Source organism: Alligator mississippiensis, chromosome 2 (genome assembly GCF_030867095.1).
Source record: "Alligator mississippiensis isolate rAllMis1 chromosome 2, rAllMis1, whole genome shotgun sequence".
NCBI lineage: Eukaryota > Metazoa > Chordata > Crocodylia > Alligatoridae > Alligator > Alligator mississippiensis.
Genome location: NC_081825.1, coordinates 102010929 through 102038311, shown reverse-complemented (window position 1 = coordinate 102038311; position 27383 = coordinate 102010929). Strand labels below are relative to the sequence as shown.

The window sequence follows — 27383 nt, the reverse complement described above, 5'->3', positions numbered from 1 at the left end:
GAAAAAGAACTTCTAGTCACGTCTATGTAAATGTATAATGATTTAGGATGTATAATGTTTCTTACTCGCAGAAGATTTGTTAATAAAACAATGGTGATTATAAAGCTATTTTAAATTATTATTCAAAACATATAATTTGATAGATGAACAGGGTACAATTTTAAAACCACATGAAATATAAATAAAAATACAATATTCCCAATACATTTACTCACTAATACTCTTAAAGCTTACTGATTTATTTGTTTTACCTAATAAATACATTGTTTCACCATATAAATCACATTCAGCCTTTGACAAGAATTTTTTGGCCAAAGGCATTTTTTAGGCCACTACTTTGGATGATGCTTAAATAGATTATTAGCAAAACACAGCAATGGCTATCAGTTGTCTTCCAGAGTTTATTAATGCAAAGTAGAATTGTGATTCTCACAGAATAAATTACAATAGAAGTGCACACTGTATAACCCCTGACCCTGAGGAGGTAATGAAAACTGTCCTTATGGTAGCTAGAAAGTTCTCTCATCTTCTCATTTCTGTCTGAAACCAGGATGGGAATGAGCTTCACATCTACCATTTAATCACCTCTGGGGCATGAGTGTTAATTGTGGTCTCTCTTAAAAATACTTAATTTAAGGTAAGTTGGTAGACATTTTAAGTCCAGAAACAATGAAGACAAGTTATTGTGAGGGCTGGTTAGTTAAAATGGGAGAAAATATTTCTAGCATTTTTTGAATTATATATTGCAAAACAACTGACCTTTTAGTTTTGATTCACAAATCATTCCTAAACAGATCTAGTTTCCTGCTAATGTTTTTCACAGAGCTCATAGAATTGTGAGGCTAAGGGACCTCAACAGGTCATCTAGTCTATCCTCTTGCTTTCAGGCAGGACTATGTATATCTGGACAATGCCTCAAAGAAACTTATCTTAATTGATCTTAAAATTCTTAATAAACAGGGTTCCATGTTTTTCTAAATATCCTACTTCAGTGCTTTACTCTCTTTATATATTCAAAACTTTTTTTTCCAAATTTACAACCAAAATAGACTTTGCTGCAACTTAAGCTACTTGATCTTGCTATATTAGAAGATGAACATGCACAAGATGAGCACAGACAAATTAGAAGCATAGACAAATTAGATGAGCATAGACAAATAATTCTCAGTTTGTGAGTCATTCTGCTATCTGACGTTCAATATTCATGGTTTGGGATCGGTCACCTACATCAGAATTTTTTTGTGGGTTGCTGAATGGGTGAAAAGCATTTAAAGCAGTCTGATAACAAATGATAAGGGCCAAATAATGAACAGCAAGTACTCTGATAGTACACAACGTCTCATAAAAGGTCACACGAAGTACAGCCACTACACAAACATTTGTAAAAAGTGCCAGTTACACAAATATTTGCAAAGATCAAATAAAATAGGATTTAAACATGGATGACCTGAACTGCTGGCTGAGAATAAACAAATATTTGTGAAGGCCATTTCTGCAGCATTCAGCTAGCACCATTTGTTACCCTGTATAGCACTAATCTCGTAAAGACACTTAAACACATGCTTAATGTTCACTTAATCCAACTTGACAAAGATATTTATTTAACCAAAGTAAAATCTGCAGAATATATCTACCATGTATCAAACAGGTGATGGGTGATTCTTCAAGAGTTTAGATTTTATTATTCTTCTGAGGAAAGAGAGCTATAACTGCAATTCTTAGCAAAACATAATTGTTGTAATTATCTTATCCATAACTTAGAGTATGTACAAATAAGAAAAAACATCAGTCATTTATTAAGCACCTGGAAGAAAGTGGGGAACATTTCCAATCAGCCTTCTCCAAGGGTGGATCCACATGGGGCATTGTGGCACGGTCACATCCCTTCCCTTTGGCTGTACTACATGCAATCTCTAAGCGTGGCGTTTGGCCAGAGCCCATTGGGTGAATGTTGCAGTTACCACTTGCCTTTTCCCCAGCTGCTGAATTCAGCAGGGAGGGGAAGAAAGGTAATCAGTAGTGGTATTCACCCCCAGGATTTTAGAACCACTTGAAAGCAGGGCTCTGGCCAGACTCCACCCCAAGGACCTGGTGAGGTCAGAGCTCACTGCTCATGCAGGAGCCGGCAGTAGCCAGACAGATTGCTCAGAGCTCAGTGCACATGCGTTCCACAGACAAAGTTACAGGGTGGGGAGAGGAGGGTAGGCAGGACTTGTGCCACTCACCCAGTTCCTGGACCTGCTATTGTCTGTCTGTGTTCTGAGTGGGAGTTTGTTCCTATGTTGTCAACAGCAAGTACCCCTTTCACTTCAGTAGTACAGTTCTGGGCCTTTTCCTCCCTTCCCTTGATGTAAGAAAGTGAAATGATTTCATTTTTTCATCGCTATAGAATGCTGAGTATTAATTACAATCTGATATCACACAAATTCATAATATATAGTAGGAAGATACAATGGCACTTTCCGAAACAGTACAAAATTGGTCAGTTGTCAGTCTTATTTCAAATTTTGCTTCTTTGTGATTTGCCTCTTCTAGGTACTTCAGTGGCTGCTATTACTCAAGCATCTGAGTTCCGTATCACATAACACCTCTGTGTGATAGGGAAATGCTATTATTCCTGTTTTAGAGATGGGGAGCTGAGACTCAGGGAAACCAGAAGCAGTGTAATATTTATGTATAAAAATATCTTATTCAGAACTTCCCTTTTCTTTAGTTCATTGAGTAGAAGACAAGCTATATATAAAAATATTGGGATTAACTTGTTCCAGGCTTTTGTGTGGGTACATTGATGGGAGCAAGATTCACATAAAGTTATACTTGCACCTCTTTTGGACTTCACTGAGGGTACAAACAAATATTCAGGGAGGTTAGATCAAGTAAAAAATGGTCACCCGATCTAAGATAAGTTGGGATGGGGGGCTAGTGGATGGGCTTGAGGAATCAGGGGATCAGAAGCGTTCAGTGTGGGGCTAGCAGGGTCTATGGGAGGATCTGGGAAACTTGGAGGGGCAAGCGGGGTCTGTGGAGGAGGGTCAGGGGGGCTAACATAGTTCACCATGGGGGACTTAACATCTGAGGGGCAAAATAGGTCCCTAGGGGGGCGGGGGTAGACTCTGGGAGGGTTTTGGTGGGATCAGAGGGACCAGTAGGGTCTGGGGGGAGGGCTTGAGGAGATGGGGGGCTCTTTCCTTCCTGGGACCAGGGGCTATTTTTCATCCCCAGATGAACCCCCCAGCATCTCACTCTCCACTTCCCCCACCCCAACATAATTCCTTGACTCCTAGCACCAGCTAATGCCAGTAAAACCAGCACTGGGAGCAACTTGCAGGATGAGGAATTTGGCAGGCTCAGTGAGGCTGGTTGGTCCACAAGGAGGGCTATTCATCTAGGGATGGAGTGAGAGGCTGGGGCCCAAAAAATAGGCCAGTGCCAGCAGGGCGGGTAGGAAAAGTGGAGCCTCCAGACTGGGGCTAGTGGCTGGGTTTTCCCAGTCCTGGCACTGCTGTGAGAATTGTACAGAAATTCAGTGAAATTGGTTTCGCCAGACCCTATCTAAGTTGGACTACCTCCAGGTTACAGTTAATTTAGATTGGGTCGGCTATTTTTAGACTAATCTAAACTTTCTGAATTGTGTACAGTTTTCACTTAGATCAGCTTAACTAGAGCTCTAGGTGTAAGGTCCACACCTGAGCAAACTAAGTTAGATGAGGGGGCCATTCTTAACACAATCTAACCTCCCCTCTATCCTTCCTGAATGTCTGTGGGTGCATCTACACACGACACTACATCACCGTAGTACTGTGCTACAGCAACCTAGTGTTAGCAGGCTCAAACTGTTACACTGAAGCTCTGTCACTGTAGCAATGCGCTCCCGTACTATAATGCATTCCTACAGTGACGTAGTGGCTAAAAATAACTGTGCACAACAGCACGGTGCAGTACAGGCTGTTACTGCACTGTCATTTAGTACTTCCAGAAGGAAGTACTAAATAATGGCGCAGCAACAATGGCGCCATAGGGGCCTATCTAGATGTGCCCTGTAGAAGTGGGAATATCCTAATCTCTACACTACACCACGGCATAGTACAGGCTGTTACTGCACTGTCATTTAGTACTTCCAGAAGGAAGTACTAAATAATGGCGCAGCAACAATGGAGCCATAGGGGCCTATCTAGATGTGCCCTGTAGAAGTGGGACTATCCTAATCTCTACACTCAGGATAGCACAAGTGCTGCATCATCTATAACACCTTTCTTTTGGTTATGTTCAGAGCTGCAAGCCACCTCAAAGGAAGGGGAGAGGGACAAAGAAAAGGAAGAGACATAATAGCCTTGCATGCTGGGGACCTGGAGAGACACTGTGCCTCCACCAGTCCTGTGGACAATGATACAAGTCCATATTGATTCCAGCTTCTGCTTCAATGTTGTGGTTCAGCTGTTGGAAAATGGTTGATGTGCCTACACATGGATGCTATTTGGGTACATATACATTGTGGACTGCAGTGTAGGACAGATGCAGAGATAACTCAGGTCCCAGATGCATCTAGTTGTGATAATATGAAGTGCCTCAGAAACTAAATTACCCTGCTTCTTGGCACAGTAAGCTAGGATATGAATTTACAAAGTACTAGTGATTCTGCTTTACCTCTTCATGTGAACCTACTGTGGTTTATGTGCAAGGTAGCTTCCTGCATTGTGAAGATGTACGGTGTTCATGTGGGGATTTTGTACAGAGTAACTAGTGGGCTGTAAACTCTCAGTCAAGCTACAACACAGCAATTTCCTTTTGAAGACATCCCTATATTAGGGAACTTGGCTTTTTAACAAGGTCACAGTGGAGTAGGAACAGAAGGAAATGAATAAGGGAAGATTAATAGTAGCCAGCAACAATTAACCTCTGTTAATTATTGTGTCTAGCTTTGTTGATTCACAAAATGTCCTGTTAAAGGAGTTTACACAACTGAGTATGCCATTTTCTCTAATTAAGCAGATTTCCCGGAAGATTCAGTCATATTCATTCTTTTTGTAGGAGCTGTTAAATTGCTCTGAACTGAGAGGAATTTCATTTCATTTCTCCATCTAAATATGATACAAAGGAAAAAGAGAAACATGAAAAATGTACATGAATTAAGAGTAAGATGGTAAATGCAGCAATTGTACTGTATAATATTGTTACATAAATAGCAGGGACCATAAAACATGGTTTGTAAGTGAACCTGGTTTCCAGAATTCATAGTGTTTCTTGGTTTAATGCTATACCAATAGGCATGGACTGAGTCTTATTTGAAGATTTTCTCAGTCCAGAACTCAAAATGATACTTTTGGGGTGGCAAACTAGTTTGGAAGAAACTGAAGGAAGTGCTGGTTTAGATCCTGTGAAGCACAGTATCAGAAACTAAAGCATAACAGCTATTATCACATATCCCTTCCACACACAGTTTGTGGTCTTTCAGAACCAAGGATACCAAGAATACGCTACCTGATTTTGAGGCTGGCATTTCAATAGTTTTTAATGGAATGCTTGAATCGTCTCCGCTTGTATCTCCTCTTTTGAGGTTAAATTGATCTTTCTGTGCAGGAAATACAATTATGTTAACACAGGTACTGTATATGCCTAAGAACCATACTGATGATGGTAATGATGCTGTTAGCAGCAGCAGCAGATAATCTCTTGTTCTTATTTTTTAATCTATATAATCTGTTTCATATAGCCATCTGCTTCTGTTGCAGCTTGATATTTGAAGTGCTTAATACTTGAACATATTAGTACGCCTTAGTTATTTTTAAGTGATAAGATTGCAGGGAAAGGCCTGACCTTTTTCTGTGTCAACAATAGTAATATACAATAAATTGCAGTTTATTATCTTCAAAGTATTATAGCACTCAGGCTAAGCTGGATGTGCTAGATTCATTTAGAATATATTTGTACCCCACTTCTCCAGTGCTTATGGGGTGTACCACACTCAAGTATACCCTGATCATCTGCTCCCACTCCATATATACCTAATCTGGAAATGAGGCAGTGAATCTTCCCCAACCCACCCCCCTCCCTCCCTGCCCCCCAAGACTCTCTCTAACATGCTGGTGACAGAGATCTTGATGGCAAGAGAAGGGGTGTGGGTTCTCCCTAGATCAGATTAAGCATTTAATTTCCAAGCGTGGTACATGCAGAGGGGGGGTGGATAGATGGAGAATGCTAATGAGTGACAACCCAAGAATCAGTAGGGGAGTAGTGCAGACATCCCCACAGGGTCTGTGATGTTTTCACAGATAGTATTCTGCCGGTGCATGATTGCTGGTGACAGAATGGAGAAGGAGACAGGACAGATCAGGTGATCATGGTAGTTGGGGATAATATGTTGATTAAGAGTAATAAAATTAAAAGTGCTGTTCAATGACAGAAATCCCCAAAGGAGAGCAAATCATAAGTAAAACCTTTTTCAAATGAAAAGGAACATTGAAAACTTGAGAGAGTATTGAAGGAACTGATAAACTACCGAGAATAACAAATATTGTGATCATTAGTTTAGACTTACCTTTAGCTTCATCCGGATGTAACAAAGACAGAATGTGAGAGCAAGAAGAAGGATTACAAAGACAATGATGAGTATCGTCACTAAAAGAGCAAAGCAAACAGTAGTAGTTATCTGCGTGGTATGGTATTGTAAGTTATCAAGAAAGAGACAGAATACATACCTTTGGTGGTGAGATGATAGCACAACAGTGAACCATTATATATTACACTAAAAACTTTACCTTCTTGTGCTTTGAAATGAAAATGCACTACATCAGAATCTGATGAGTGTAAAAAACAAGTCACGTATATGGTATTTCATTTCTGTAACTGACTTTGTTGACAATGCAATGTAATTTTCTTACAGCTTAAACTTTTAGCAAATCAACCTAGAATGACCAAATTTTCACACGCTCTAAGTATCTGTTGAACATCATGGTAGTTAGCCTAAACCAGGGCTGTTCAACTTCTGAATAGCTGGGGGCCACATCCCCCCTTCCCTCCTCTCCCCTGCCCCCCTTGGCCACGTGCTGTGTGTGCCACAGACCATGCCATGTGGCCATTCCTGCCATGGGTATCCCCATGTTGCATTGTGAGGCAGGCCAGTAGGGGGTGCTCTGGCGCTGAACCACCCACCTCACTGCACCTGTCCAAAACCAAGCTTCAGATGCCTCCCAAGGGGTGCCAACTTCTGGCCAACCCCTTTCCTGGAGCACACCCACAAGCCTGGGGTAATTGCTGCCACCAACCAAGCTCTGGCCTCTGTTAGGGCTCTATGCCGCTCAGGGTACACAGGCCCTGTAGACCTAGGGGTTGCTTAACCCTAGCAGGATATATCTGGGTGCTTCTTATAGCCTGAAGCATAGAAAGCAACCTCCCTTAGCTGAGCAAAGGGAACAAAAAGGCTTGCTTGATCTCTTTCAAACATTTACTGCCAGGCTTCCTATGGTACATAGCTTTATTGCTTGGAGAGGGAAGGCATAGGGAAGGAATACAGACCAAAAAAGAATTTTGAAAGAAAATAGCCCTGAGCAAAACAGTATAAGGCCCTTTTGGCCCAGTTGGTCCTTTTAATACCCATCTAGAACATGGCTTCCGGCTATCAGACAGTCCTAAAGAATACATCACTGCTTTATATGAGAGCATTTCTACTTTTTTGCCCAGTCACCAGAAATTTTGCAGAACATGGTGATTTGTGCAGTTTTCTCAAAAGCTTGTGAGCTTCATCTTGGATGTGTGTGGACTGCTTCAAAGCCAAGGTAGACTCAGCATTATATGCCTTTTGAAGCAATACTGCTTGAATTTAAACAATAACTTGATAGAGTTTTTGTTTCCTTTTTTCTTTATATTTCCTTACAGTCATGAGACTGATAGATCAGATCTAATAATGTGAGTGGAAGTATTTTGTAACAGTCTTACATCTAAAGAAACAAACAACTTGCCATTAAATTTAGGTGAACAGTTTAAAAATAATATAAACCCAGCACCCCTTTTTCTGCTTCTACAGTTGAAGTCAAATCTTTGGATGGAATTTCTCCTTTTCCCCATTTTATTTACAGCTGGTATAGAACAAAGATATTGAAATATTAGAAATAGAAATACTTATTCTTATTAGACTTAAAACCCTAAAAAATCAGGTAATCATAGGGCTAATGCCTGATCTACCTGGTGCTTATCTGAACCAAATTCAAATACACATTTTCCATACTTCCCTTATCATGATTTGTGATACCTTACCACTCAAGAGATAAACTTATGAAGTGTTGGGTATTTTGGATGATCAGCACAACTCACTGAGATCTGAACACCCAAAACCCATTGCAGCAAACATGTCTTTAAAAAAACAAAAAAGAAAAGAAATCATATCATGTGATGAAATCATGTAACTTCAACTGAATTATAAGTATTTGTCTTCTCAATAAAATGTCTAGCCAGTTCAACAAATTCCCAAAAGTAACCACAAAAATGGTAAAGTATTTTAAAGCAGAGGTTCATGATTCCTTCCCAAAACCATTCCTCTGTTATTTTGTGAGCCTCACTATGGAAAAGCTGAAGAAACCCTGCTTAAGGCATGTGCATGTGCAGCACCACAGGAAACAATTCTCTTTTCAGAGGAAAATGAAAAAACATAATGCATCAGAAAACATACATTGATAATTATTCCTAGGCACTAAAACAAAGAGTACATTTATAAAAGATACATTTTTTCCCTTTTTTTTCATGTGTTCTGGCTAGTGACCACAGTATATCCCAAATTTATCCCAAGTCTTAGCAAAGAGTCATTATAAGTAGGGGTCTATCAAATTCAAGATGGTGGCCGGCCAATTTCACAGGCAGCTATTTTCATGGGCTTATAATTGTGGGGTGCCCCCATTACTCTGATTGGCCGAGGGGCCCTGGTAACACCCCCCCCTCCACTGACTGGTGGAAAGGACTGTTTGCCATGCAGACCCGCCCCTCATTGAAGGGCCACATGACAGGAAGCCCTCTCAGTCAATCAGTGGCAAGAGTTGGGGTGTAGCCATCTTGCCTGCTCGTTTTCATGCAGGCAGCTCTGTTCATGCCAGGCTGTGTAGCTGGAAGGGCTTCTGGTTCCCACTGGGGAGTCAGCACTTTAGTGAGGTTTTTTTCCCCCTGCCGATTTTGCGGAGACTGCCCTATTTCAGGAGTCTGCAAAACTGCAATTTGAGTAGGTCCCTAATTATAAGCCTGCTTCATAGATGCAGATTTTTTTCAGGCTAATGTAGGCATTCAGTATATTCTTCAAAACTATCCATGGGAAAAGAAAAAATGCTTCACAACTCAGAAAAGAAAGACAAAGAAGAAGGGGTAGGGAGAGAGGAAAATGGGTGATTTATTGGTAAGTAAAAAAATGTACATTAAAAGTTATCGACCTACCTAGCTTAGAGTGTTGTCTTGCCTCTGTGAAAAAATAGAGATAGAAGTATAATAACTAGAATTACTTTAAAGCTAGAGACTTTGCCTTTTTGTAAGTTTTTTATGCATTATGGGTACAACCAGAAGTAAATCACAATTTTTGGTAATTTCTTCTAAAATTAACTAATTTTGACCTCTTCTAGAGCTTGTCAAAAGCACAAACAGAAAAAGAAAAAAAAAGTGTTAACATTTCTATTTTTCATCCATGTTTTTGTGTTTAAGAAATGGGTCTCCCTTCAATTTCAAATGAATACCACTTAGAGTTTGCAATTCTGTTTTTATCTCCTTGCAACAAAACTTAAACCTGGAATTTGGTAGCCATTCCCACCAACTAAGACTGGCACAGGATTTACTGAGTCCCTAAAAGTAAATTTCATAGCTGATTATTAGGGGTGTGCGAAGCTTCAGATCCTGATTCAATTCGGCAAAGATTCAGCCCGATTCGGTGGCTGAATCTCCAAATCTGAATCAAATCAGAGGACCCTTTAAACTCTCCGAATCAAATCGGAACCCTCTGAATCGATTTGAGAGATTTGGAAAGATTTGGACATAGAGACAGCTTTAAATGTTTTTTCTACATACCTCTAGGTAGCAGGGGCTCTTGAATGTTATGATGCTGGGGTGGATGGAGTGTACCACAGAAGCACAGGGGGCTCTCCAGTGTGCTCAGCAGCAGACCTGGAAGTGGACCAGAAGTGCTTCTGGTCCACTTCTGGGTCCACCAGGGAGCGCACGGGGGGCCCCCCCGTACCCTCTGGTTCAGTGACTGGTGCCTTCTGCATCTGGGGGGGGCACCCAGGGTCCCCCTGAGGCAGGGAGGCATGGAGGCCCCCCAGCACACTCCCTGGCAGACCCAGAAGTGGATTGGAAGTACTTCTGGTCCACTTCCAGGTTCGGCGCCAAGCATGTGGAGGGCCCCCCCGCATTCCTGTGGGATGCTCCATGTGCCCCAGCATCGCAGCGATCACAAGCTGCGTCTAGTACTTCAAGGTATGTAGAAAAAACTTTTAAAGCTGTGTCTATGTCCGAATTGCTGATTCTCCAAATCAGCATTGAATCTTCACATTCTGATTTGGCCAAATTGAATCAGGGACAGTGACCCAAATCAACGAATTGAATCACTGTCCCTGATTTGGGCCGAATCCAAATCCAAATCAAATAGGGCCTGCTTTGCACATCCCTACAGATTATTACTTGTACTTCTTATTTCTTAGGGCCACATAGGACTCTTTTTGCTACTGCTCAGAGGGTTCTTTCTGCTTTTAATAAGTCATTGCCTAGTGTTGAATGTGCAAAGTATCCTGGGAACCAGGGACTGGAACCCAGAACTGACCTTTCCTCCCCAAGTGGCCTAAACTCTGAAATACTAATCAGGGTACTTCTTGCTTGCATACTTGCTCTCTCTGGTCCCATACCTGTTGCAATCTTGGCTTCCCAGAAGCCTAGCTAAAACTGGAAGGGGGTAGATGGCTCACTTCCCTAAAACTTTTCTAGCAGCTGGTGCTTAGGGTGGTTTCCTGGGAAGTGAGGGCTGTGGAAGGCTTAAAACTCATCTCCCATTTCTACGAGCCTTAACTTGCTCTACTGATTTCTCTTGATGTTTGTAATTCTGTCTTTACTTCCTTAAAACAAACCTAAAACCTGGACTTAGGCTTTCAAACTTCATGGTTATTGCTTAGATACCTCTTATATTTTAGGACCACCAAGGACTATCCTTATTACTGTGTTTGTTCTGTTAATACTTGGAGATGTTTGTTCTTCCTTACCCGGGGGTTCTGCAGTGGGTGTGTCCGTCCTGTTGGGGGCGTCCGTCCTGTTGGGGGCGTCCGTCCTGTTGGGGGCGTCCGTCCTGATGGGTCCTAGAGTTTCCGTGGTCATCCTGATGTCATGTCTGCTAGTCGTCTTGGGTACTCGTGTAGTTTCAGCGATTGTGTTCACATGCCTGGATTCAGTGTGATTTTTTGAGACCTCTGGTTCTGTTCGGTACATTTAATTAATTTAAGTTAAATTTAAATACAACATCACAATGAATTAAAAGTGCAGCAGGAAATGTTATTAGTAAAGTTGACAGACTACATGATCCTGCTTTGCACGACACTTCGCATGTCTGCATTATGATTCCTGTGGCCTTTATCTTCCCTCCATGAATACTTGCTGCATCCATTGTAATCTACATGGCAAGGCCTTCAGGGCAGGATATGTTTCTTATTGTGAGGCACTGTTATTCAGTGCCCCAACCTGATGGGATTGTTACTAAGGGTTGAACTGGGCAGAAAGTGCTATTCTCCAAAGCTCTGCCCTTTGGATACCAAAAGAGCACAACACACACCTTAGATGGTACAGGTTCTTTAAGCAAGATCAGGCAGCCCCTGAAGAGACCCACTATATCCCAAGGCCTGTAATGGACAAAAGGCTGACTGAGGGACAATTTCATCTAATGGCATTGTTCAGATAGTTCAGTTAACTCCTACCCTTTGTCTGTCTGATGCTGGGTTGTGAAGAGAAATTTGAGCATGTGATCAGAACATTAGCATGGTGATGGCTGCCTGAGTTTGCCTAATATTGGGGATGCTAACTGGCCTCACATTCCTCATGCTAACAGACCAGATTTATCTACTCTGAGAGTTGATTTGGGGAGGCCTGGACACCCTCTTAATTTGGACATCCCTCTGGGCTCCATTGCTCATCTCCAGCAGGCGAAAAAAACGATGATAATGCTTCATGTGCCTCCCTATTCATGATAATGAATGCACATGCCCCTCACAGGATATTGTGCAGTTCTTTGTGCTGTAATTTTTTCTGCACCTTTTTACATGCTTTCACTAAGGACAAAAGATTGGGATATTATTTGGGGGTGGGGCAGGGTTGCTATGTAGTTTATTTTAATACTTTTATATATTGTTTCTCCTGTTTCAATCTCTTTTGCCTGTTTTATAAGTAAATTTGCTCTCTTTTGTAAGCTCCCCTGAGCCTTGAGTGGGGCAGCATATAAATCAAATAAACATATAAATAAAAATAAAGGATAAAGTTTCCTTTTGAATTATCATCATTGAGTATCTGGCTACCTCTGAACAAATATTTCTAAGACTATCTGTGAACTTAGACAAATTTGCCTGCACCTATTCTACATCATGTATATTTTTAGACCATCATAAGGGTAAGAAAATTGAAATTCTGGAGAACACCACCACATCTTTGGGGGGGGGTGGGGGGATGTGGAAAAAGTGGGTCATCAGTCTGATGTGACCCAGACTGATTTCAGTGTGGAGTAAAGGTGTAATCTGCAATAACTACTAAAATTGTGCTGGTCACTCGCATTGTTACTTACCTGTCATATGAACTGGCATATATTCTTCATTCTGTTCTTGAGTTACGTAAATAATGGGCCAAAGAGTTTGGTGTACAACTACCTATATTAGGTAAAATACCTTTAACATATGCCGTACTTGTGCTCTTGCCCCTGTTTTTACTGGCTAGGTAGCAAAACAGACTGCAACCAACTGATCTGGGCAGCTAATAAATTCTGGGTTCTCAGCTAGTAGCAAGCCAAGGTATGGGGCTCCAGCTCCAAATACAGGGAAATTTTGAGAATAGAGGAGAAGCATGGAAGTGAAAATCATGGCTGGAGCATGTAGTACTCCGACTATGCTCAGCTGGAATGCAGGCCTTAGGAATAGTGGCCAGCTGGCACAAGTTAGAACAGTCCCCGCCCAGGATGGCACTACTCTGTCCTGAGAATCAGAGAACAGTTCTCTGGCAACCATTCCCTCCCTACTACAGTGAACACAAAAGGAAGCCAAGTAAAGAACTGGGGACATGAATGGTGGCAAAACTGCAAACTTTCCCCATGGTGTGAACATCTAACAGCAGTCCCAGGAACCGCTGAGTGATCAAAGCTCTGCTTCTGCTTAAGTGGAATAGTTTTATGATTAAATTACTGGGCTGGGAATTAGTGGACCTGGTCTTTAGACCAGTAATTCTCAACAAGGGTGTCATGGCATCCTGGGGTTCCTTGTGATCCTTTTAAGGGTGCCATGGGGTTGCATGCAATGTTAGCACTGTTAGGTGTGCAAACATAATTGACACAACAAATCCAGAGATTCCCAATAGGAATCCATAGTGTTAAAAACATCCTTCCCTTTTGTGGTTTTTCTGAGGTCTTTACAAAAGAAGAATTGCTTTTTATTTTATCTTAGTAAAAAAACAAGTGAAAATGAAGAAGTGGCATTTTTCTAGGGGGCCTTGAGTCCCTCCGGGTCTATTCAGGGGTGCCTTGTGTCTAAAAAGGTTGAGAATCACTGCTTTAGACAAATCAGAACTCCTCTGGGTACATCTACACATGTGCTTTACTGCAGAGCTGACTAATTAGCTCCCCAGGAAAGTGTTACCATCTACATGTGCTCCCATATTAAGGCACAGTAAAATAATTAATTTCACTGTAGGATAGTACTGTCTGGGACAAGAACTGTCCTACAACAGAGTCATTTAGTGCACCAAAATACACATGAAGATGGTGACTAGGGCTGGCTGATGCATGAAGGTGCTAAAGTGCAGGGACTGCTTGCCGGCTACTCAACACTATAGCTCCCTCAAGCCCCAGCCAGCCCCTCCATCATCCAATGTCTCCATCTAGAGCCTATGACTAACCCCCCAAGTCCCCTGCCAACCCAGGGCTGCTCCACCTTGGTTCAAACAGCTGTGGTCCCAGGCACACGTGAAGATGCTGCACTTGGGAGTAGCTGACTCTGGTGCAAACTGTGCTGGAGTTTATTGCTTCGTGCTAATTGGATGTGTAGATGCACCTTTTGTGCCTCAGTTTCCAACTCTGTTAAATGACGCAATAACACTTACCTCTATTTTAGGCACATTGTGCTGAAATAATGCTTGCAAATCTCTTTGAAAGCTTTGGATGGAAGGTGTGAAACAGACTCAAATCAACATCAGTGCTAGTTGAGAACTTGATACAGGCACCATATAAACAGGCAATATGGCTACAATGTTCTAAGACTGCTAGAGTTCAATGCAACATCCAAAAGATTAGAGCTACCCTAAAGTACACCCCTGCTACAATGGCACTAAAGAATGCTTCTAAAGTGTCTGTATATCACAGAAAATGGATCCTGTGAAAATACTACCCTGCTAGAAAAATCATAGTAATATCCCTTGGTGAATGCTGAGCAGAAAAGACCCTCTAATACAGTAGTTTCCAACAAGAGTTCTTATAGTGGGGTGGATGAGTAGGAAACACATGTAATACTTTTTTCTGTGTGAGTTTATGTCTCTATCAGGAACAAACCAGCAACTTGTAATAGGGAGAAGAGCAGAAATAACAGATGCTTCCTTTGCTCAGGGAATAGGAGGGGAGAGGGAGAGAATCCAGGCATGTGTGCAAACACACCTCTGCCCCTGCTGCAGATAAGACACAGAGGGCATCTTTAAAGTGCCCTCCCACTGCACATGTAAGTAAAGCGGCTCTGAGAGCCACTCTAATTAAAGCACTTGCAGCATCTAATGTATCCAGCATCCTATGATTCAACTAAAGCTTGTTTGATGCACTTTAGTTAAAGTTCCACCCCCCCACCATTTTGAAGCATGGGGACACTAATATACAATGTAGATGCTGCTGGAGCTCACTAATTGGCATGCTTCGGCAGACTCAAGTAATCGAGTCTGCTTTGACGTGCCATAATTACAGCACGTCAGAACAGAGTCCTCGCACATCTACAGGCACCCCAAAACATGTTTTAACAAACCAAAATGAAACACACAATACAAATGACCAGCCAACCTTTAGGAATTGAAGATGGGCTGTACTTTGATAATGTGCTCGACTGTGTGGGCAGTGTATGCTTCGTGGTTGTCTCTATGATCTTCTTTGGTCTAGTTGATGTTCCTGTGGCATTCTGTTCTGTCTCGTTCGCTGCATCTGTTGTCTGTGCAGAAACTTTGATATGCACATTCTTAGATTTATCATTAAACCCTGAAAAAGAAAATAGTGCCGGTGAGGCAGATAGCACCATTTATTTAAAAAGTTTACAATATAGATTTTCATATTACAAGGTCCAATTTTTACTTGCTTAAACTTCGGCAAACTTTGGCAAACTGTTTGGACTGAAGCTGTTTATGCCAGGCACTTGCCTCAGCTTGATATTTTTGAACATTTGACATTAAATGGTTCAGTCATTTCCTAGAAAAAACTCAAGAAAAAATATATCATTTTACATATGTTAAGTGCGCCTATGTTTTGGGGCAGGGATTTGAAATCTTTAAGGATATGATGCTAATGTCAGGGGTATGCCTTTCATCCATACATTCTGCCTACATTAGGCTGAGTTATCAACTAATACATATTTTTGTTTTTGCCTGCTCAGAGGAGCCTTGTTAGGTTTTGGTAACTAAGATTGCTATTGATGCTCACCTTTTGTCCTTTGCTCTCTATGATGTATAGAGCTAGCTTCAGTTTCCTCATCTATATCACTAACTGCCATTCCTCACTTGGTACTTTGGTCACTGGTGCTTTAACAATCTTTATTCAACCCAGAGCAATTCTCAGTAGTCTCTCCCTCTATCTTTAATAATTCCTTCACTAAGGGCAGGTAAAGAAGAATGCCCACCCTTCTGGGTTTTACCTGGTAATCTCCTTCATCACCTTTCTTTAGAAGGTGCCTTCACCCAACCAGATCTCTTTCATGAGTCTATGTTCTCCATTCAGGCCATAGCAGAAGCATTCACAACTGGGTCCCTATCAGATTTCAATGATTCTGCAAATTCTGCTAAAACCTTTCATCAGCAATCTCAGAATGTATGTAATGTAAATTTCTAATTCGCAACAGGTTGAACTGCTGTGTCACAACCATAGCCCTTTTTCAGGGCCAGCACTGACAGTCATCTCTTTAAACATAGAGGGATTCACAGAGATGACTGTCAGTGCTGACCCCGAAAAAGGCCTTTGGTTGTGACACAGGACATTCTTAGATAGTCAAACAGGATAGTCAAACAGGACATTTTTTTCCAGGATTTGCATCAACTACAATGGTTGCGTGCTCTGTCTCCAGGAGACACACAGAGGGCCACTAATCCCTAGGATGAGATTAGCCCTAGAAAGGCTGCATGGGAAATACTTCAGCTCTATGTTCATAAAATCAGACTTTGTCATCAACACAACATCAATGACAGAACAAAATGACATAGAAATCTTGACCATGAATATGGACAACATCTCAATAACATCCATTTATAAGCCTCAGTGGAAGCATTTTGCCTTGTAAACCCAGGAAACCTAAACTATGAAAAAGCATGTGTGATCATCGGTGGCTTTAATAGCCACAGCATCACATGGGGTTCCAGTTAAAATGATGAGAATGGCAACTTGGTTGACATGTGGGCTGAGGCGTACCACTTGAGCCTTATCTATGATTCAAAGCTACCTGGGTGACTAGCTTCTGATGGAGATGAAGCTATAATCCTGACCTCCCCTATGTTGACAGCAATATAGAAGTGCAAAAAAGACATTTTGGAACCCATTCCCCACACACAGCATAGATCAATTGCTGTCAGTATCACAGCAGCCATAATTCCAAATGTACCAGTACGTAGACACTGTAATTTTAAGAAAGCAGACTGGTGGGGCTTTCCTGAAAACCTAGACAAAGTAGTGACACACATCAAACTAGTCTTGGATAAGTATGACCTCTTCATGAATGCACTGCGCAAATCTCTAAGAGGTGTATACCTCAAGGATGCAGAACAGAGTATGTACCAGCGCTTATTCCCATACTAGAAGCTGAATACAAAAAATACCAGCAAATGTTTCAAAGAGATCCTTTCTCAGAAGGCACTACTGAGGCACGGACAGTCCTAACTAACAAGCTCCAAGAAGAAAGGTAAGGGAAATAGAAAGAATTGATCGCAGGAATAGATATGACCCACACTAGCAGGAAAACATGGTTAACCGTTCACAAGCTGAGTAACAACCCAAAGGAAGTACAGCAACACCATAACATCACAGCCAATCAGATGGCTCACCAACCTCTGTTCAGTGGTAAAGCTATGGAAAAACAGTCTAAAATATGGATTATGTGGCAAACTGATATGGAGGAAAATCATTTTAGCATGCCATACACAATGGATGAACTTGATGCCAGAATAAGTCATTTGAAGAACAGCAAAGCACCTGGACTTGATGACATATGCATGGAGCACATCAAACACTTTGGTTCTGTAACCAAGTTATGGGTATTACGCCTTTTTAACAATTGCTCATCAACCCTTAAAATACCTAAATTACAATGACAGGCCTGTGTAATATCTATATTAATTCCAGGGACGGATGCCTCTGGCTCAGAGAACTTTAGGCCAGTATCACTTCTGTGCCATCTTTGTAAGCTTTACCAAGGCCTTATTCTCAATCACCTTTCATGTCATATTGAACAGCATCTAATACCAGAACAAGCCGATTTAGACTAGGCAAGTCCTACACTAGCCAAATACTAAACATCACCTAACATATAGGGACACAGACAGAAGTGACAATTTTTGCCCAATTTGGCCACAGAAAGCAGTTTATAGCCATGACCAAACACAAGTGCATGGCTGCAGACATCTTAAAAAATGGTCAATCGAGTGAAATTCTGGACGTTTCAAGACAGAACATCTTCTGTATCTTCTGTCTGCACTGAAAAAGGTGGATGCGAGAAAGGGATTTCATAGATTTCATAGACATTAGGGCTGGAAGGGACCTCGGAAGATCATCAAGTCCAGCTCCCTGCCCGAAGGGCAGGAAGTCAGCTGGGGTCATAGGGTCCCAGCAAGATAAGTATCCAATTTTCTCTTGAAGGTGTTCAATGTAGGTGCTTGAACAGGTGATAACAGGTGTTGGGTTTGTAGACCTATCAGCAGCATATGACACAGCCACCAAAACCTGATTGCCAAAGTCTACAGTATGATGCACAACGACCACCTAGTACAGCCCATCCAATCTCTTTTAGAGACTAGACATTTTTATATAGAACTGTTCAAAAAATGGAGCCAGAGTATTTGATGACAAAATGACCACAGTATTTGACCACAGTATGAATATGAGCCGGCAGTGCGATGCTGTAGCCAGAAGGGCAAATAATACTCTGGCATGCATCAATTGATGCATCTCCAGCAAAACCAAGAAGGTGATTCTTCTGCTCTACTCAGCACTGGTGAGGCCACAGCTGGAGTACTGTGTCCAGTTCTGGGCACCGCACTTTAACAAGGATGTGGACAAGCTTGAGAGAGTCCAAAAAAGAGCCACCAGTATGATCAGAGTCTTAAAAGGCAAGCCATACGAAGAAAGGCTGAGGGATCTGGGACTTTTCAGCCTGAGGAAAAGAAGGCTGAGATGGGACCTGGTAACAGCTTACATCTACACTCGTGGAGTACATCAAGGGCTCGGGGAGCAAGTGTTCACCAGGGCACCTGAGAGGAAAACCAGAAGTAATGGCCACAAACTCCTGGGAGATAGATTCAGGCTCAACATTAGGAAAAACTTCTTCACAGTCAGGGTGTCCAGACTGTGGAATAAACTCCCTCCAGAGGTGGTGCAGTCACCCACCCTGGAAACCTTCAAGAAGAGACTAGATAGTCACCTTGCTGGGGTCACCTGACTCCCAGTTATCTTTCCTGCTTGGTGCAGGGGGCTGGACCCGATGATTTTCCAAGGTCCCTTTCGGCCTTACTGTCTATGAATCTATGATCTCCTGCAGGGTATCATGCTAGCACTGATCTTTTTCAGCACATACACCAACGACCAACCCATACAGAGTAATATGAGAGGCTTCATACATGCTGATGAACTACACATCACACCACAAGAGAAGGACTTTGCCACACTGTCAAGAAACAAACTGACATACTCACTGAGCAACTTCTTGGATTACTGTAGTCAGAACCAGCTTCGTGCCAACCCAACCAAGATGCAGGTCACATCTTTTCACGTACACCATAGAGAATCCAAGCAGAAATTAAACAATCTGGGATGGAATCCCACTGAGGAATCACCAGAAAACTGTGTACTTGGGGGTTACAATGGACCAAACACTTACCTTCAAAGCATATGTAGAGAAAACAAAAGGGAAAGCTGACGCCCACAACAACATACTTCTAAAGTTGGTCACTTTGAAGTGGGGAACTAACCCAGCTACATCACAATCAGGGTGGATAAAAATCACTGATTGTTTTAACAATAAAAAAATTGGATTTTATGATTTAAATTGGATTTTTTGATTTAATCGTATGTTTTATTTTTTGTCACACTGCTTTAAAAAAAATAAACCTATATAAAGATGGTTTTAATTTAAGATAGGTTAAAGCTCAAAGATATCATCATGGAATAGGGATTATAACTTTTAATGATATACTAGTTGAGACAATATATTCATGTCACCTCTTTAGAAAAGTTTTATAAATAAGTCACAACAGGCCATGGACTATATTAGGGGCCCAATCTTACAGCGGCTCCTGTATAGATTAGTAAAGATTAAAGAAACCCTCTCTACCCAATGAAACTCAGTGCTCAGTCTAGAAGAATCCCATTAAGCATCTATGTGATACTTAACTTTCAGTTCTCAAACTGTGGATTTGTGCAGAGGTAACATCCTTTTTAACAGCAGTATATGGAGATAAGACATAACAGACCTGATCCTATCCTATTGTCTCTCTACAAGTATTTTGTTTCTCATGTTGACCTGGCTGAAATAATCTATGTATTTTTTGTTATAAACACATTTCACATTTATAACTAAAATAGTTAAAAATTCAAAAATACAAATTTGCTTTGTTAAAATAATTATACATGTTTGTTGTTAAAGAAAAATATCTAAAATACATAAGCTAGTTGTTTTAGCTGAATAAACCAATTTAAATGTCTGTTGTTTTGGTGATGGTTGTTGTTGTCCTCCCAATACAGCATGGCAAAAATATCCCCCAAATATCCATGATGAATCTAGTGAATTGGAGACAGTTCACCCCCCAAATGACTTCATAAGGCTAAGCTTCAATCAGCTTTGGTAAATAAAATAACCAAATCATGATTCAGTTTTCTGATGTAGCTGCAAAATTAAAATGAAAAAATATCAAAATAAACCACTGCTTTAAAATGTGTAGCGTGTACCTTCTACAAATGAAACCTAAATCTGTCACTGAGTTGTGAATAATATGTATTAAGGTTATATCAAACAAGAATGCACTTTTTGTAGAAAACAATGATTAAACCGAAGCTTCCTGACCAGTGATTTAAATCTATTTGATTTAAATCAAATCCACCCTGATTATGAACTACTGCTATTGCCTTGTGTTACTCTAGGGTGGAGATTATCCAGTGCTCCTGATTTGTGACAGTGAGCTGTCTAAGCTTTGCTTCCCCCTCAGATACAGTAGTTGCTATAATCAGTCCCTCACTGACAAGAGGTACTTCACCAATCTCTTGAATCACAACTTTATCATTACTAAAGACTGAGGCAAAGCATTTATTCAGTTTTTCAGACCATGAACATGTAAGACCTTGAGAACTTCAAGTCTCTAGTTCAAGGGCCTGTGAGAGTCTTATCAGTTCTCTAAATATTAGAAAAAACGATGAGATTACCTAAGGTCTATCACCCAGTATCTACTGAATGTTCAAAATATTTCCTGTCTTTTCCATGAAACATTGCTCCATGTTATTTTAGCTTTTGAGAGTGAAAACAGCAGTTAAAATCAGTAAATATTCAGCAGGTTCATACATACCTTCCCAATACATATAGGTATTGGCTGGGCAATTATTAATTGCTTACAGTGTCTCTACTACTCTGCAATGCATAGGGTAGAGAAATGCAAACATGCCAGCTGTGCAAAAACTGGGGATGGTGGGGAGGGGACCTCTCATATTGAATCCCAAGAACATTTGCTCAAGAAGCCGGACACCAAGGTTAAAGCATCCACTCTATCACCTAGATGAGCTTTGAAGCTGACTTCCTAGCAGAGTGCTCTAACCAGGTCACATGACAGGCATTTTCCAGGCCTTTCTCTAACCTCCTCCTGAAGCTGGAACCGATACATCTTACATTTATTATTCACTGTATAAAATAAACAAGGAGGAGTGAGGAAATGTCTGCCCCATTGAGAGCAAGGGATCAGGCTAAAACCCAGAGTTTCCTTCTCAAACAGCAAGTATCTCACTAAGCCACACACCTTCCAGCCTCCCTTTCTGGACACAGTTATCTTCCTCTTCTGGCTGCCCATGAAGCCAGCTTCAAAAGGAGGGTAGAAGGTGAGGCTCAAAAACTAAATGAACAAGAACAAAGATGATGAACATGAGGAAAGAGGCAGGATGGTTAATGAGGCTATGGGAAAGGAAACTGCCACAACCAAAGGAGAATAAAACATGCAGATTTCCATGTGCTCAAGATGAGGAGGGCCAGAAAATTGAAATCCCAGAAGTCTGAGAACTAGAACATGAAATCCCAAGTCAAGCTGCAAGGACTCTTAACTCTATCAAGTAGGGAGTGACTGGAGAACAGTGACTGCAGTACCTATATTTAAGATGGGGAAAATAAATGTCTGGGCAACTTCAGGCCTATTAGTCTGATTTCAGTTATAAGGAATCTTGAGAACAAATTTTTGAAGGAAAGGATAATTAAAGATATGGAGATAAAGATAAGGGTGAAATGCTAAGATCAGTTTACCAATTGTTTTAGACTAATCAGATATCTGAATGATAAGTGATTTTCTAGACAAAGGAAAAGCAGGAGATTTAATCTTTCTGGTCTTCTGTGAGAAGCATTTAATACTGACCTCCCTGTGGAAGATTTTCAGGTAAGCTGAAGATGTTGGTTTGTAAAAAAAACAACTGTAAGCTGGGTAAGGAACAAGCTAAAGAAGAGCAAAGAAAAGTACTAGGCGGGAGGGAGTTTCTTAGGGCTCATTCCTGGAACTGATCTTGTTTAATATTTTCATTAATGACTTTGGCACAAAAACTAGGACTGAGCTAATAAATTCCACTGATGTCACAAAATTGGGAAGCATCATTGATATATAAGAGGACTGGGATATCATAGAGGAAGACCTGCATGATATTCAAGTCTGGAGTAATTGAACTGGCATGGAATATAAAATGAAAGATCATGCTAGGGACTGAAAACAAGGATTGGGGGCTTTTTTTAAAGAAGCCTATGTTGGAGTTTGGATTTAAACAATCACAGGTGAGAACTTCCTATTTCTTGGCTGCTCTGAAAAAATTGCCATGGTGGATACCAAGTAAAGTTGCCAAACATGCATATTTGCACACATTATTCTACTTCTGGTGCTAGCAGTTTAGGTAATGATGATCGACTTATGTGGTAGTGAGGGTGGGAGGTCATTGTTAGAATGTACTTTGAGTGTGCGAGTTATCTCCAGGTATGAGAAATCTGAGGATAAGGGAAAATGTCATTTGGATGAAATGAGACAGGGACAAGACACTTGCAAAGAGCTGACTCCAGAATTTCTGCCTTATTTGAACATAAGTTTTGTATGTAATGTCTTATGATTCCTAAACTCAAACAAAAACACCCCAAATCCTGTCATGTAGAGCCATAATGACACCCATGAAGGTTTTTAAAAGGGCTGGAAGCTTCTGATCTATAGCACAGACCTCTACCATGGGAGTTTATTATAATCATTGATAATAGTTTCTCTCACCCTCCCTCCATCTTCTCTCTCCATATTTCTTTCCATGATATAACCCATCTCTGGCCCTCATCTGTTGGATATAATTCAGGCAGCATTATCTTCCTCTTCCATGCTGTGTGAATATCAGCAAGAAATTCTGAGAACATAGGAGAGAGAGTCTATCTGCTCTTTGTTCTGACACCATATTGCAGATCCTAGTGGACAAGAGGAACAACTGCTGAGTAAATCCTTCTCATCCCTGCAGCCCTGGGATGGAGCATACCTAAGTAGGATCAAAACAGACTGCCCTTACCTTTTAAAGGCCAGGAGGCTTTGGGCTGCCCAGTCCTGTTCAATTAACTCTGCTACTATTATTGAGAAATGTTGGATTTAAGAAGGAAAAAAAAGCCCAGAAGTAATAGGCTGACAAGGAAAGATGATAGGCTGCGTTTATTGAGAGTAAAAGACTGACAGTTCACCAGCAGACTCTTTCTATGCCTGAAGAAGGATATTTGTGCCAAAAAGCTTGAAAAGAACATTTTTTCCAACTGTTTATTTAATCTAATAAAAGATATCACATCTACCCAAATAACCTTGTCTGGTTTCTTCTGTAACACTGAAAGTCTTTATTTTATCTTGCTCACCTTTGTGCTTTACATTTTGAGTGATCTTTCCAATCATTTTTTATCAGTGATCACTGATTTATAATTGCCAGATTCAGCCTTAGTACCTTTTAAATTATATGCATATTTCCCATCTTCCACAAAGTAGCTGATTTTAAAAGTGCATCATTCTGTTAGTAGCACAACCAGTTCCCATCCCACCACAGCCTTCATGACTCTATTTTTTATAATTTTTTCAAGCACATCCCAGCTTCATAGGCAGTTCCTCATCTGCTAGCAGTTGGTCAAGTATCTCTCCAACTGCCTCAGGTGATACCAGGACCCACCATTGTTAGGACATACAGTGTTGCAAAACCTTTTATTTAAAATAAAAGCTGTTTTTCCACAAAAATGCTGTTCACAATTCTGATACCTTCTGCTACATTTAGACCCAACCAATCAGAATAAAATGGGTGGTTATTGGGTGGAGTTCTGGGGTGTTTCATAGTCTTTGCTGACTCATGAAGATTACAAATTGCCTTTTGTTCACTAGGATGCATCTCAGGTTAGATAATGGAAGTTAAGAACACATTTCTTCTCCTAGTGAAAACATGGATGTGGTACTACTGTTTCTGCCCTTGTTCAAGGGATGCGGAAAAGGAGGAGCAGGCTTGACTGGAATAAAGTGGAGTTGGGGCTGTGGGGGTGCTAAAGTTGCAGAAACCAGAGATGAGAAGTAGCAGAGGGACAGGAGATGTAGGAAGGACGGGACAGAAACTGAGCAGATGAGAAGCAGGTAGAGTATATAGGATCATTTATGCAATTAGTCAATCATTGGATAACAATTAGGACTTGTCCTTGCACCAAGGCTCTACCAGCTGAGTGCCCTCATCACTAGATGGCCTGCTGCTCATTTTCCTTTGGGTCACATGATCCTTGTATTTGTGGCTGCACAGTTACCCACCTTCAACAAGAGGGTTGAAATTCTGCCCCTCCCCTGCTTGGTCAATAGGCTGGAGGTCAGAGCATTGGGAAAGGGGAAGTGCAACTTAATCCCCTTTAGCCAGATTTCCCACTTTCTGGATGAGTGCTCTGACCTACATGCTGCTAGGCAGAGGTAGATGGAGATATGCTGCTTCTGCTTTGTACTGAGATCAGTGCTGATGATGTGAGCCAGGTGTGCTGAGTGTGTATGCTGAATCAGGCCCTTTGGGGCAAAAGCAGAGCTTATGCATTTCCCCATTGCTATTATGGGTTGCAGCAGAGCAGTGAGGAATTAGGGGCTTTGCCACAGACTGGATTGCTTCTGGACATGGGCGGAAGCCCAAGTTAGGTGACTAGGGATCTTTGCAGTCAAAATACAGAGGTATAAGTGGCTTTATGGCTGCTAGAGCAAAGTTGAGCAGAATCATGTTAGAAACCTGAGGTAGTCTATTGTTCTGTTGGGCACCTAGTGTACTGATATGGATCTGACCTTTTCTGCTTAAGTAGCCGGCCTGTAAAATGGGTATAATAATTCCACATTTTTTTCCAAAACAGAATTGGTAATGTAAACCCCTTATCTGAAAAGCACTGTGGTGATGATTGCCCTAAAAAAAAACCATGAAAAAAATCAGTCTGTATCTGCTGCAAGGATTGAATAGTGCAGGTTAAATGAGAGTGATGGTAACACATTACCTGAGGAAAATAAAAAGGAATATCAAACTGCTTCTCAGGAGAAAAACTGTACGTGTGATCATATAATTAAATGATGATCTGCTAAGGTCCCTCCTGACCTAAACATCTATGAATCTATAAAGATTGCATAAGGGAACCTCAGAGCACTCTCAGTTCTGGGATTTGCTAACTTTTGCATGCTTGCCTTTGTAACCTTAATGCTCTTGTTGGATATAATTTCAGATGCACTGAACTGTAATAAAGTGGTGTTGCATATTGTCATACCATTGATCTGAAAAGCTGTGCACAGTTATGTCGTATTTTTAGCACAGCTTACTCATGGCAATATCTCTTTGAAATATATGTGCACTATATTATAAGATGCATTACAAGCTGACAGTAAATTAAGCAGCAAGACAAGCAGCGTGTGGTGGATTTTATCTAGCACCTACACAGAGTTTCTATTTTGGTGAATGTCATTTCTAAAGCTAGGCAAAGACTAGAAAGTATTTCCCATAAAAAAGTAATCGTTTGCATTGTGTAGTAGTTTTTTCACCTGTAGATCTACCAACATAGTAGAGTCATCACTGCTACAGAAACTCCTCAGAAAGCTGTAGCAGATGAGCTAGAACTCAAGGCTTCTTATAATGTTAACCAAACATCCTTGCTGCATTTTACAAATGGCATAATTAAGAAATAAGGCATATATGCCACATTCATCACTGCAGGACTGCAAAAATAAGCAGGTGTTTCTTGAAATATTTACATCCTGACAAAAAACATAAACCAAATGCAACCAGCTTTGGCCACCAAGTCAAGTCACTGAAGTCTCAGGTTGTTTCACACAGTAAAATAGGTATCCTGAAATGGTTTTTGGGGCAAAACTGTTTCAACAAAGATTCTTAGACAGACAGATGAAAAAAATTAGACAGCATCATCCAAACACATAAGGTAAATGGTCTGATTGACTCCTCACTCAATACATGAGCTGTTTTCACACTCTTTTTTCCAGAAGTATTGAGAGTTGATGCAGCATTTATGTGCCTTAGAGTTATTATTATAACTCCATTTGACAAGGGTAAAAAATCCACTGAAAAATTGAAATTGGTCACTGGATCACAGTATAAAATTACAAATTTCTGAGAATGTAATGTTTATTTTTGTCTCACAAGAGTGAAAATAAAATGGGTAAGTTTGCAAAATGACACCTCACTTTTGGGTGGGGTGTGACTTTCATATTTCTAAGAGATTTCTTTTTATAGAAAATGACCACATTCATTTTTGAAGGTTTGTTCCTAGAGGTGCCATAGAAATTAGTTTTGCAAAATATCTTTATACTTTGACATCCTGTTAAGTGATCAGCTGCATGTTGATGGAAGTGTAATATGTGAAGTACACTTGTAACAACACATTAGACAACTTTAAGCGACAGAAATTTGTAGCTGACAAAAAGCAAATGAAAAGGGAAAAGTTCACTTACCTGAGAGCAGTAGTAGAAGAGGAAGTATAATTTTGTACACCTTCATTTTTCTCTCTTATTTTAAACCACAGCGCGGAAAAAAAAGACAGCAAATAAAAATCTTCACTGTATTTCCTTTACACAGCGAAAAAGATCACTCTACCCTTAGGCAACAAGCTAAAATTCATTATCTCTCTCCTCCCACAGCTTCCTAAGGTTCTTATTGGTCTAGAATGAAGCAACTGTAAAAAGTGCTAGCACAGAGTACAGGGTGTCCAACTTTAGGAGTTTGGGATGTTTCAAAAATAAAATCCTCGCACGTTACAAATGTGAACTGTGCAGAGTGTGTTCAAGGTATAAAACTACCAAATAAATGGTGAAGTCAACTCTCATGAAAAAAACAGGTTTTGAGTGGCACAGTTATCTAGTAATGTTGTCATGAAGATGGAATATACTTAATATTTATCTAGTGATGGTATACAGAGATCCCAAAGCATTTTATAACTGTGCATATGTATCATAAACCTCACTTTGCAGATTGGAAAACAAGGGAGTGCAAGTGG

At 40.8% G+C, this 27383-nt stretch overlaps 1 protein-coding gene across 1 annotated transcript; it reads right to left on the bottom strand.

Annotated features, from left to right (window-relative positions):
• Positions 1 to 223: 223 nt before the first annotated feature.
• LOC102570555 (uncharacterized) lies at positions 224 to 27383 on the bottom strand. The gene is made up of 7 exons (XM_006265479.3): positions 26842 to 27383; positions 15239 to 15430; positions 11217 to 11426; positions 9412 to 9435; positions 6536 to 6615; positions 5479 to 5569; positions 224 to 5078 (listed from the first exon to the last, which is right to left on the bottom strand). The coding sequence occupies exons 1-7, from the start codon at positions 26885 to 26887 to the stop codon at positions 5062 to 5064; spliced, it is 660 nt and encodes a 219-aa protein (XP_006265541.1). The 5' UTR covers positions 26888 to 27383; the 3' UTR covers positions 224 to 5061.

Bases quoted from the DNA above. Each gene is read 5' to 3' on its own strand.
- LOC102570555 (XM_006265479.3), bottom strand. From the start codon at position 26,887: ATGAAGGTGTACAAAATTATACTTCCTCTTCTACTACTGCTCTCAG. The intron at 11,427-15,238 runs GTTGGCTGGTCA...TGTACCGAACAG, and splicing joins CCCATCTTCAATTCCTAAAG to AACCAGAGGTCTCAAAAAAT. The intron at 6,616-9,411 runs GTAGGTCGATAA...TTGCTCTTTTAG, and splicing joins AAGACAACACTCTAAGCTAG to TGACGATACTCATCATTGTC.